The sequence below is a fragment of the Sciurus carolinensis genome, chromosome 13 (genome assembly GCF_902686445.1).
Source record: "Sciurus carolinensis chromosome 13, mSciCar1.2, whole genome shotgun sequence".
Taxonomy (NCBI): domain Eukaryota; kingdom Metazoa; phylum Chordata; class Mammalia; order Rodentia; family Sciuridae; genus Sciurus; species Sciurus carolinensis.
Genome location: NC_062225.1, coordinates 92,744,599 through 92,757,375, shown reverse-complemented (window position 1 = coordinate 92,757,375; position 12,777 = coordinate 92,744,599). Strand labels below are relative to the sequence as shown.

The 12,777-nt window shown below is 46.6% G+C and overlaps 1 protein-coding gene across 1 annotated transcript; it reads right to left on the bottom strand.

The window, feature by feature from the left end:
- Positions 1-216: 216 nt before the first annotated feature.
- On the bottom strand, positions 217-10,003 carry Rnaseh1 (ribonuclease H1). Its single transcript, XM_047523324.1, has 8 exons — positions 9,818-10,003; positions 9,046-9,161; positions 5,631-5,795; positions 3,837-3,936; positions 2,637-2,691; positions 2,178-2,262; positions 1,559-1,683; positions 217-594 (listed from the first exon to the last, which is right to left on the bottom strand). The coding sequence occupies exons 1-8, from the start codon at positions 9,943-9,945 to the stop codon at positions 508-510; spliced, it is 861 nt and encodes a 286-aa protein (XP_047379280.1). The 5' UTR covers positions 9,946-10,003; the 3' UTR covers positions 217-507.
- Between the last annotated feature and the right edge of the window lie 2,774 nt (positions 10,004-12,777).

Genomic DNA, 12,777 nt, shown 5'->3' with positions numbered 1-12,777 from the left:
TGGGTTTGATCCCCAACCCGGCACACACACTTGAGAAAGCTGTGGCCATTCTTCACAGCCAAGGTCTCCTGTGTGCAGGCTGTCTACACACAAGCATCAGGCACTTGAGGATCTCCCCGTGAGTCGCGTGCCCAGCATGGCTACAAGGACAGGAGACTCCATCTTGAAAATCAGATGGTCAATAAACTCCTCAAGGATTCTTCTCGACTTCTTGTCTGCATCTTTTAACCAATGTTTTATTGATTCCTTATAAAAATCCAAGCCAAAGCACTTTGGGCCAGACTGCAATAAAACAAATGAAAATACACCAAGCCCAGGAAGCACAGGGCGATCTCAGAACCGTCAAATCTCAAAGATGTCCACCTCCTGACAACTTGAGCACTTTTGACAGGATGTTTGTAAGACACACGGTGCCTTCCTGGCTCAGCTTTGTCCACTACAGCCGTCCACACAAGGGAATGAAAGCAGCAAGAGCCATTGCTTGCCTTCTAGTACCCAGGCGACTGCTCAGTCTTCAGCCTGCTGGGCCCCTTCTCTCGCCAGCCTGTCGGCCTCTTCATTGCCCGAAAACCCCGAATGACCAGGAACATGCATCTGTTAAAATAAAGGCATTCCCTTTGATCTGTCCTTATTTTTACACAAGCAGCACGACTGCACTTCACTACTAAGAGACATAAGCTTTCAGAGCAGACCAAGCTCACTTAGTGCCTCTTGCCCAACATAAATTCCTGATGCACTCACAAGGCACGTTGACTAAAGCTCCATTTCATTTCTCTACAAATCTGATTTTACCATTAATGGTGCTTTTTTCTCAGCAATGGGACATGGCAAGCTTCCTAGGCAAACTGAGTAGATGGACCAATGGATGTCTACACAAGCGTGCGCACACACACACACACACTTTACCCTTTGAATGCTGTTGAGAAGAATGGACCACTTATTTGATTTAACCATTGTCCACATTTTCACTGCTGAAGCAAATTTACGCATCAGTTACAAACTGTTATCAATGGTTCTGAGGCAGAGCAGGTAGAACTGACACAGTGGTTTCAAGTTTAGCTTGCTCTGCACTGAGTGAAAAAAAAAAAAACCTTAATAAAAATCATCTATTACATGTCTGTAATCCCAGGGACTAGGAAGGCTGAGGCAAGAGTATGGCAAGTTCAAGGCCAGCCTTAGCAGCTTAGTGAGATCCTGTCTCAAAATAAAAAATAAAAAAAAGAGCTGGGGATATAGCTCAGTGGTAAAGTGCTCTTGGGTTCAATCCATGGGTTCACCTCCCCACCAAAAAAACAAAAGAAAAATAAAACTGTAAGAAAAACACTTTCCTTTGGGAAAGCCATGTTCCCAGGGCCTCAGCAAGCCCGCCTACACCCAGTAACACTGTTCACTGCAACGACCAAGAGAGTCAAACGCACTCAGAATACATCACGATATGAACCTCCCGGGAACTGGTACCCTGCACCCCTCAATCCCTTATGTAACCACTGCTCTCCAGCCCATGGGGACCACGTGGTCACAAGAGCCACAAGAAGGGAGCATCCGAACAGGCACTCACCCACTGGATGTCCATGCCGCGGGAGAGCTCCTCCAGCTGCACAAAGTCCTCCTTGTTGATCACCTCCTTCCCTGTACTCGTCTTCCACCCGTTCTTCTTCCAGCCTTGGACCCAGTTCGTGATCCCTAGGGGAAGGCATGCTTGCCGGGCCCTCCACCTGCACTGCCTGCCTATCCTGCCTCCCGGGCCTCTCGTGTTCTGAGCCACCAGCCTGGATTCCTCACCCCCTCAGGGGGCCCCAGTTGCTTCAGCCTGTAGCACATGCCAGAAACACCCATCTCCCCCATTCCTCTGACTGCACACACCTGCCGCTCCAAGCTTAGGATGTCCCTTCTCCAGAGCTCCCCACATACACTGCCCAAGAGCAGCCAGCACACCTTGATCCTAGGTGACTTATACACATCTAGACTCCAACTACCAGGACAGCAGAGCCACATCCACTTCATGACCACAGAGCTGGCACTTCAAAACCTGCTTCATTTCCTCATATGTGACCCACCAAATGCCATCCCTGTTACTACCTGTGTCCTGTTGTAACACCTCCTGCCAAGTAAAGAAATGCCTACTTCCCTTCAGAGTGAGTGGAAAATCACCAGGAGAAATAAAATGTGAGGCTTACCATTTATAGTGAACATGCTGTCCGTGCACAGAACCAACTTACTGATGTTCTGAGCCTTGGCTTGTTCAATGGCTTTGCAGGCTGCCTTGAAAACACAAGCCCACAGTCATGCTCTGCAAAAACTGCCAACCCAGCTGGTGTTTCAAGTGACTCAAACTTGGAACATTCCTTCTATTTATGTGCTTTGATTATATTCTTCATGTGAAACAGTGCTAGACATAAAATTCTGTTGACGCTAACTTGAAATAAGATTTTTAGAGTGTTTCTCCAGAATTGCGACTAACCCAAAGTTTCTTCTGGACTGTGAATATCTTATCAACATGGATAATAATAGTAACAAGTAGTATGATTAGTCTTGTTAAGAGATGACAGACTCACGTGTATCAAGTAACTCACATATGTTTTATGATCAAGGTCAACACAAAGGAATGACAGACTCACACTTATCTGATAACTTACATGGATTTCTGCTCTTTGGTTCGTCTGTCGTCCAGGAAGTCTAATGCCTATGTTTCTGTTTCAAAACAGCATAAAAAAAATACAATTATAAAGCTGATTCTCAAGTGTTCCTTTCAATGAATAATGAGCTAGTGTACATTTTTTTTTAAATATAAAAGCTTCATATACAAACAGAGCCTTTAAAAATCAAACCAAAAAAAAAAATCAAATCAACAATACTAACATTTTGTTGAAAGACACCATAATATACACAGGAAGAACACTGGACCAGAAGTCAAGGACTAGGTGCAATTTCTCAACTGAGAGGCATTAGCATGGGTTCTAGGGCCAGCACTAAGTCCCCAGACCCTGGTGCCACACCAGCTCCCGCCCTTCACCACCAGGGTGTGGAGCTAAAGCAAATGGTTAAAGTGAAAGAATTTTGTACACTGTATAGCTCAAAAGAAATGTAAAGTGGTATCATGATTAAAAATACCTAACGAACAGCTCTTTTTTCCCCCCTGCTTATGGTACTGGGGATCAAACCAGGGGCATTTTCCTCTGAGTTACATTCTCAGCCCTTATTATTTTTCATTTTGAGACAGGGTCTCACTCAGTTGCTGAAGCTGGCCTTGAACTTGCTATCCTCCTGCCTCAGCCTCCCGAGTTGCTGGAATTACAGGTGTGTGCCCCTTCCTTTGGCTACCTAACAAACAGCTCCTGTGGGTACTTGTAAACACTGGAAAACAAGGTGAGAACTGTACTTGGGGGCTACATAGGGGTCAGACCCCTCTTTCCTCTCAACCTCAGGGCATAGTTTCCATTCAAGTTCTTTCACATCCACAGGCAAGGCACATCTGAACAATCGCATTTCACCTCACTTTGACTTGATCCTTTTGACATGCAAGGTCACCCCTGGGTCACACATCTTCAGAGGGTCTAGTGGTACGCGGGCTCCAAGCCCAGCTACCTGCCCTGAGCAGCCCTGAGAGGCCCTCTCCCAGGAGGAGGCCCTCTGCTGTCAAAGCTCACGAGCGTGACAGAGACACCTGAGCGTCACGGCTGGGACGGCAAGGCCCAGGTTCTGCATTTGCTGGTCTGCAGAACAGAGCTGTTCAGGGTCCTCACAAATCGAACCTCTGCTCTTCCACCAGCCGCTGCCAAAGCTGCTTATCTGGCAGTTTTCCACACACCAGTCAGCACTCAGCGCTGCTCACTCACAGAGGGTGGCCTGGCCCCCAGTAGACGCCCATTCCGGCTCGCGCCCTCCTCCGCCCGTTCCTGGAACAGCAGCCATCCGTGTAGACGACGACGGCGTCTCCTGCGGGGGCAGAAGCAGCACTGGATCAATCTGGGTCAGCAGCCGAAGAGCGCATTCCAAAGGCTGCCGCCTCCTGTGTGGGGAACACGAAATCTTCTGCGGGGCATCTGCCACTTCACGCTGGTCCCATCTGCCAGGCAAGTGAAAGGGCAAGATGGTCACTGTGCAGGCTAGAACCCACCCCCAGAGACCTGCTGCTCACATCCTTCCCTGAAGGGGCACTGTCCTTCTCTATGCCAGGGCCACCTTCACTTCAGAAAGCCACCCTTCTAAGGGAGCGGGGCCTCAGCACCAGGGTGACCCTGCCTGCCAGGAGGCCAAGTCCTCTGACAAACACTGGTACGTTTGCAATCGTGAAATGTGGCTCCTGACTGCGTCTTCATCCAGGCAGAGGGTCTGATTCACACAGCAAGGCAGGACGTAGGCCACGCGCAGGCCCTGGTGGCCAGCAGCACACTCCCAGCAAGGCCACAGAAGCACAGGGACAGTGGCGCCATCAGAACAGAGGCTGGGAGACCTCCGCTCAGCTGATCTCGGCTCCATCAACAGGACCACAGCTGCCTCCAATCAGAGACACCCATCGCACACCGGGCTGTGGGCCAGCGTGCTCAGCCAGCGTGCTCAAGCACGGCGCATGCCGGGGGTAGCTCCTCTCCCCATTCTGCCACAAACAACGGTCTTGATTCCAGTTGGTAAATAACAAAATCAAGGACACCTTTTTGACTGTTATTCTAAATAACTATAAAACTAATCTACAAATATAGATCGACAAAACATTTTCTATTGGTTTCTCCTGAATCAAACTATAAAACGGCTTCTTCTTGGGAAAGTTAGAATCTAGAAATTTCATGAGTTATAAAGACGCTGGGTGTTCCTACCTTCTGTTCACCCATATTAAAGACAAGAAGATGCAGACACTTGAAGTCACTAAGTAGACAATGAATGGGTCCTGGAGTTAAAGGCAGGGGAGCAGTTCACGACCACCTTGCTTCAGGGACAAGGCAGGATCAAGACTGAATACAAGGCTAGAGCTGGTGTGACTGAGGTGAAAGGCAGCTCCCTGAGGCTTCCAATTCTGAAGGAGCTGAAGCCTCTGCAGAGGGAGGCAAAAGCACTCTGCACAGGGCTACTGGTTTCCCAAAACACAAGGTTTGTCGTTTGTAGTCTACACGATGGTTTTCCTAAGAACATCTAAAAGTTTACTAATTCTGCATGACCTCATCAATTGTAAAACGGCGACCTTAGAGAATTCTAAATATCCCCTACAGAAAGGAATGAGGATCAACATCAGTTCAGATCTCTCCCATTTAGCGAGCAAAGTCTTTGCAGTTTCATGATGGTTGTATTTTAGCTATGGGGTGTTCCCCAAAGCTCATGTGTGAGACAACGCAAGAAGGTTCACAGGGGAAATGATCAGTGGACTGCCCCAGAGGCGGGGAGGCGTGCCTCTGGGACTTCCAGTCTGTCCCTGGCAGGCAGAATGCGCTGGCTTCCCTGCCGCGTGTCCTGACAGCTTTCCTCCACCACGCCCTTCCACCCTGACGTCCTGCCTCATCTCAGGCCCAGGGCAATGGAGTCAGCTGTCTGTGGACTGAGACCTCTGAAACCATGAGCCAAAATAAACGTCTCCTCCTCTGCATTGCTCCTGTCAGGCCTTCTGGTCACCATGGTGAAAAGCGAACTAAAATACAAACCCATATAAGAAAACGTGTCCTTGGCGACAGCAGGGGCTGGCTCGGCGTCCTTTCGCACATGCTTTGCGCTTGGCTCTGAGCTCTCGTCTTCATCTTCCGCTAAGGGCTCTCTGAGCCGCTTGCCAGCTTTCACCTGTGACTCCTGCACACGAGTATTTTTTTGTCCTGGAAAACAAGAGTCAGAGACAATGAACAGAAACAATGAACATAAAATGAACTGCTTAAGAATCAAGAATTCTAGAGGTTGGGGCTGTGGTTCAGTGGTGGAGTGCTTGCATGGCACAGGTGAGACACTGGGTTCGATCCTCAGCACCACACAAAAATAAATAAATAAAATAAAGGTAGTATGTCCACCTACACCTAAAAAAAATTAAATGAACAAACAAACAAACATGAGAATTCTGGCAAGTTATTTACTATCACTAAGTCAAACTCAAACACCCTTTGAATATAGCCCTACAAAGAGAGAATGACTTGGAACACGCCATCTCAGAATTTTTTTTTTTTCTTTTTTGGTACTGGGGATTGAACCCAGGGGCACTTAAAACTCAGCCACATCCCCGGTCCTTTTTTATATTTTATTAAGAGACAGGGTCTTGCGGAGTTCTTAGGGACTTGCTAAGTTGCAGAGGCTGGCTTTGAACTCCCAATCCTCCTGCCTTAGCCTCCTGAGCTGCTGGAATTACAGGCATGCACCACAAAGCCTGCCCATTTCAGATTCTGATGTCCTGTGAAATAATTCTCATTTCTTCCAAGGTGAGCTTGTTAGGAGCAATGTGAAGACAACAGCAGGGCTTCTGTGGAGAACCTTGGTTTTGATGGAGGTAATAGATATACGGTTATGGACCACAGTGTGAAAATCTGAGGGGTTCTTACCCAAGAAAAACAAGGACCCAAATTTGTACATAAGATCAGTGTTGTCCATGGCTCAGCCCACTGCTGCCCCAAAATTGCAATTATATGAACTCCACATTGAAAACCTCTAGGGAGGCTATGGGGGCACAGGTTGAGCTATATAAGCAGGTAATGGGACACATCAGGAAAGGGAACCAGCCAACTACTCTTATAGTTTCTCTTCAGGTTGGGCCAGGGTTAAAGCCAAAAGGAATCTCAAATATCACCTCAGAGTTACCTGGCTAGCCAGGATCTCACTTGCCCTTTACCATCACAGTGCTGAAGCACAAGACGGATGAGAAAAGACTCACCAACTAGTGTTTCAAGTACAGCTCTACTTTCATTGACTGAGAACACGGGAAACTGATACTCACCCTCTATGCTTCTGTAAAATGCTGATCTGAGGCAGCTTTCCCACGGTATCATTTTATGGGATGGGAACTGGTACAGAAGGAGCAACTAATTAACTAAAATCTCCGCAACTGAAACCTAAACCCAAACCACAGAATTAACTTTTAGCTGTAAACTCTCCCGCCTGGGATGGAGAGACAGGGCACTGACACCCACTGAGTGCCTGCTAGAGAGCTGTGAGACCACACCTCCAGCCTGGAGTAGCTTCCTGCCAGGCCTCCACCAACCTGGGAAGCCTGAGCAAGGCAAGGCGGCACAGAGGGCTGGCATTTCCACCCAGCTCCCGTGTGCCTCTTGATCTACCTCAAAGGTATTCTGCAGAAGTAAATGCAAATGCACATGTCAAAGGGCACTCCTGTAGAATTTGAAAATTGATACACATATGGGTTTATTTACAACAGACAGCTAGGTTGAACTGAAAGTTTTTAAAGAACAGGCAAGTCTTTGAAAGACGGAAAACCACAGTTGTCAGGTAATTTTTACTTCACAAAACTGTTTTTCTTTAAGTAACTCAGCTTATATAAACCATACAACTAGAAATTGATCAAAAATTCCAAAATGAGGATAAGAAAAAACTGGAAAAGGGGCTAATGCTTTTTCTTATATACAGTTCTTAAACATTAAAGGTGCTAAATCTCAATTTATAAACCTAAGCCACTGACTGTGAGGTCTCTGTAAACATTTAAGAAAGCAGATTCATAGACATCAGCAACCAGCCTGCCTTAAGATTTAGAGACTTTAACACGGGAATATATGTACTTGGAAGAATTTAGATGTGAATAAATTGCTAATTGGTTCAAAAAAACTATGAAAAACACAACCAGACAGACAAGTACCATACTTTCAAACTTGCTTCCTTTCTCAAACTGATCTCTCCGTCTGAGTAACTAGCACATGGGAAGCTCCTTGAAGAGCTGTGGGGAGGAAGGATGAGCAAATGCACAAAGGGTCTCCCTGCCCTTTGAAAATGTCAGTTCTGAGCATAACCTGCCTCTCCCTGAATCCTGTCTTGTCCAGAATTGTTACCACATCCCAAAGGGTTCAGCATTCGAGCATATCAGTGAGCCTGAAATTGGTCAAGAGCATAAGAGCCAGGCTGGGGCTGTAGCTCAGTGGCAGAGTGCTTGCCTAGTGTGTGAGGCACTGGGTTTGATCCTCAGGCCCACATAAAAAATAAATGAATAAAATGCATGATGTCCATCTACAACTACAAAAAAAGGGAGGAAAAAAAGAGCTTATGAGCACATTAGGCTCTGCTCTCTCTTAATCTCCATAAAGTCTGTAAATGAAGTTCATGAAAACTTACTTCCTCAAGGTAGGCTCATACACACACACACACCACCACACATGCACACACAAATATGTGTGTTGCTGGGGACTAAACCAGGGTTTTGGGTATAGTCAATAAGTGCTTCTTGTAAACATTAAGTTACGTCCCAGTTCCAAATATACTTTTTAAATCCTGTGCTCTAAATCAGAGTCACTTTGCTTATCTGAGTCCTATGTATCAGAGTTGCAAATCTGATTTCCCTTATATTAGGCCTTAAACTTCTAATACTTTCTGTAACACATGAAACTGAAAGAAATTCAAATTGTGAGACTCTGTTCCAAATAAAAACACCACATATACACATGCTGTGGAGGGAAATCACACTCTTTCCTTTGAAACCATAGCCTATTAGGTCCAATAACAGTACAAATACTTCAAAAAGGAATTATGCCAGGCATGGTGGTGAACACCTGTAGTCCCAGCAGCTGGGGAGGCTTAGGCAGGAGGATCACAAGTTCAAAGCCAATCTCAGCAACTTAGCAAGCCCCTGCTTCACATCCCCTGGGGAGGTGTCTCAGTGGTTAAGAACCCCTGTGTTCAATTACCTGATACCACAAAAAGAGGAATTATGGCCTAGTGAGTACACTGAATGCACCCAAGATGAGAGTGCTGGCTACTGGCACAAGGACTACTCTTTAATCTGTTCAACAAAAAAAAAAAAAAAAAGAAGAAGAAGAAGAAGAAGAAAGGATTGCAGTCTCCTGCGTACAGATGCAAAGATGTCTGGCTCTGCAAGGCTCTGAGGGGGGATAAAACATCACACTGATGAAAGGTGAGTACCTTCTGAGCCATCCGGGCTCACAGAGTTTCTGACAAAGGCCCAGGCTTCATCTTCTGTAGCAAACTTCTTAAATCTGGCAGCAGGAAACCGGTCCACCTGTGCTTTGCATTCATTCCTGGAAAAGGAGGGCATGTCATTTCTTACCTTCCTCCCTGTCTAGCCTATCTTCTTTTTAATGAAGATTCTTGCTTAAGTGGGAAATAGTGTGAAAAGGGATGGGCTGTCAGTTCCTTGGGGCAAGGTACACCTTACAGCTTCTAGTTTCCCCTGACATGTCAGATTCTACACCCCCTGTCCCGCAATCTGCCAGCCAGACGGTACAGCGGTCCACTGGCTTCTCTCAAACTCAGAGAGTACAAAAATTTGGGGGTCTTTGAAATAAAAAGGTCTGCTAATTACTTTATGACAGCATCTGAGGTGCTTTTCTCAGTACTGTGGCTGCCGGGCACAGGGAGCCCACGCGTGCACACAGACGACAAAACACGGTACCCGCGTGGGAGGGTCCTGCCCCGCAGTCACAGCACCCGGGCTCCGGTCCGGCTTCGGCCACTCACCTGCCCTGGGCACGCCCTGACCAGGTGAGTGCGCCCGCCACGACCGCGACCCGGCCCTCCGCAAAGACCCCTCCGCTTATCACCGGGCAGCGCCCGAGCTCCTGCTCCGTCGGTGCAAGGGCCCTGCCGGCGACGCCGGCCGGCACTGCCTGTGCCGCGCGCCTCCCGGGCACTCATCGGCAGCACAGGCCCCAGGAAGGCCCGGGCGCGCGCTCACCAGGTCGGGAAGACGCCGGTCCTGCGGCCCCTGCGCACGGCGTAGAACATCCCGAGCCCGCAGCAGCCGCGGCCGCAACGCACGGCGGCCAGGGCGACTCGGCGGGCCAGAGGCAGCAGCCCGGGCATCGCTCGGGCCGGCGCGTCCCGCCGCACAGCGCCCCGGCGTCCCAGTCCGCGAGCTCACTTCCGCCGGCGGCGCGGGGATATGACGTCACGAGGACGGGGCCTTAGCAGGGGCGGGGCCTGCGCGCCACCGTTCCCGGAAGTGAGCGGCGTGGTTCCCGCCCTGTACTCCCCGAGGGTTGAGTTCCAGCGCCGCCAGCGAGGCGCAGAATTCGGCCGGTGGAGGGAAGGAGCTGTCGCCTCGCCGTCGGTGCGCATCCCCGGCCTTCTGAGCCCCGCGGGGCGGCCAGTAATTCAATACCGAGTCGGAGATTTTGCTAAAAAGGCGTTTCTAAAGTTCTGATCAACTTTTGCTCCCTTAGAAAGTCGACTTCAAGAGATGCTGACACCTCGTTTTGCAGATAACTTTGATACGAATTTTCTCCAGTTGGACAAAGTTCATTGAAGGGGCTGTTCCCTGGGGATGCAGTTGAGGGAGACAGGCCAGGGGTCTCAGAAGGACGTGAGCACAGCCACCTGTGCAACCGCAGTGCAGAGCAAGCTGCTGTACTGGGTGTGCCAGACCCGACAGCCTGCAGGGTCAGGGGAGGCCTGACAGCAGCAGCAAGGCTTGACGGACGGGCAGAAAGAAGGCACCTTGGGCAAAGGCGAGTCACCTGGGCTGCTCAGCCCTGTTCTTCCTGTGAGCTCAGAGAGCATCCAGCTTAAATGTTTAAACTTTTCTACCTTGATTTTAAGTGGGCTTTCATTCCTCATTCCTGTTTAATGCACTTCAAGATAGTTTCTTTTATTTAAAAAAATCATCTCAAAAGATGCAGAAAAAGCATTTGACAAAATACAGCACCTCTTCATGTTCGAAACACTAGAAAAACTAGGGATAGCGGACTGGGGATATAGCTCAGTTGGTTGAGTGCTTGTCTGCAAACACCAGGCCCTGGGTTCAAATGCCCAGTACCGCAAAAACAAACAAACAAACTAGGGATAGTAGGAACGTATCATAAAAGTCATATATGCTAAACTGATGTCAACGTCATTCTAAATGGAGAAAAATTGGAAACATTCCCTCTAAGAACTGAAACAAGGATGCCCTCTTTCACCACTTTTATTCAACATTGTCCTTGAAACCATAGCCAGAGCAATTAGAAGAAAGAAATTAAAGGCATACAAGAAGGTAAAGAAGAACTCGGGCTAGGGATATAGCTCAGTTGGTAGAGTGCTTGCCTTGCAAGCACAAAGCCCTGGGTTCAATTCCCCAGCCCTGCCACCAAAAAAAAAAAACAAAAAAAAAAAAAAAAACTCAAACGTTTATCACTATTCACTGATGACATGATTCTGTATTTAGAAGATCCAAAAAACTTCTAGAACTATTAAATGACTTCACCAAAGTAACAGGATATGAAATCAATGCCCATAAATCAAATGCATTCCTATACATCAGTAATAAATCCACTCAAAGAGGGGGAAATAAAGAAAACTACCCCATTCACAGTAGCCTAAAAAAAAAAAAAAATACTTGGGAATCAATCTAACAAGAGTTGAAAGACCTCTACAATGAAAACTACAGAACACTAAACAAAGAAACTGAAGAAGAACTTAGAAGATGGAAAGACCTCCCAGGCCACTGCATAGGCAGAATTAATGTTGTCAAATGGCCATACTACCAAAAGTATTATACAAATTTTAATGCAATTGCTATTAAAATCTCAATGACTTTCTTCATAGAACTAGAAAAAGCAATCATGAAATTCATTTGGAAAAATAGGAGACCCAGAATAGCCAAAGCAATCCTTCGCAAGAAAAGTGAACCAGGAAACATCAGAATACCAGACCTCAAACTATACTACAGAGCTATAGTAATAAAAACAGCATGGTATTGGCACCAAAACAGACATGTAGACCAATGGTACAGAATAGAAGACACAGAGACAAACCCACATAAATACAGATATCTCATACTAGACAAAGGCGCCAAAAATATTCACTGGAGAAAGATAGCTTATTCAAAAAAATGGGGCTGGGAAAAGTGTAAAGCCACATCTAACAAATGAAATTAAAACTTTATCTCTCACCCTGCATGCAAATCAACTCAAAGTGGATCAAAGACAGGCACTAGAACAGAAACCCTGCACCTACAAAAAAAAGTAGACCCAAATCTTCACCATGTTGGCCTAGGATCTGACTTCCTTAACAAGATTCCTAAAGCACAAGAAGTTAAATCAGGAATCAATCAATGGGATGGATTCAAACTAAAAAGCTTCTTCTCAGCAAAAGAAACAATTATATGAAGAGAGACTACAGATTGGGAGAAAATCTTTACCACATGCACCTCAGATAAAGCTTTAATCTCTAGGATATATAAAGGACTCAAAAAATTTAACACCAAAAAAACAAATAAACAAATATCCCAATCAATAAATAGGCTAAGGAACTGAACAGACTCTTCACAGAAGTTATACAACTGATCAACAAATATATGAAAAAATGTTCAACATCTAGCAATCAGAGAAATGCAAATCAAAACTACTCTGAGATTTCATCTCACTCCAATCATAATGGCAATTATCAAGAATACAAGCAACAATAAATGTTCGTGAAGATGTGGGGAAAAAGTTAGACTCATTGCTGGTGGGAATGCAAAATGGTGCAACCGTTATGGAAAGCAGTATGGAGATTCCTGAGAAAACTTGGAATGGAACCACCATTTGACCCAGCTATCCCACTACTTGCTTTATACCCAAAGAACTTAAAATCAGCATATTACAATAAAGCAGTCATATCAATATTTGTAGCAGCTCAATTCACCAAAGCTAAACTATGGAACCAAACTAGGTGTCC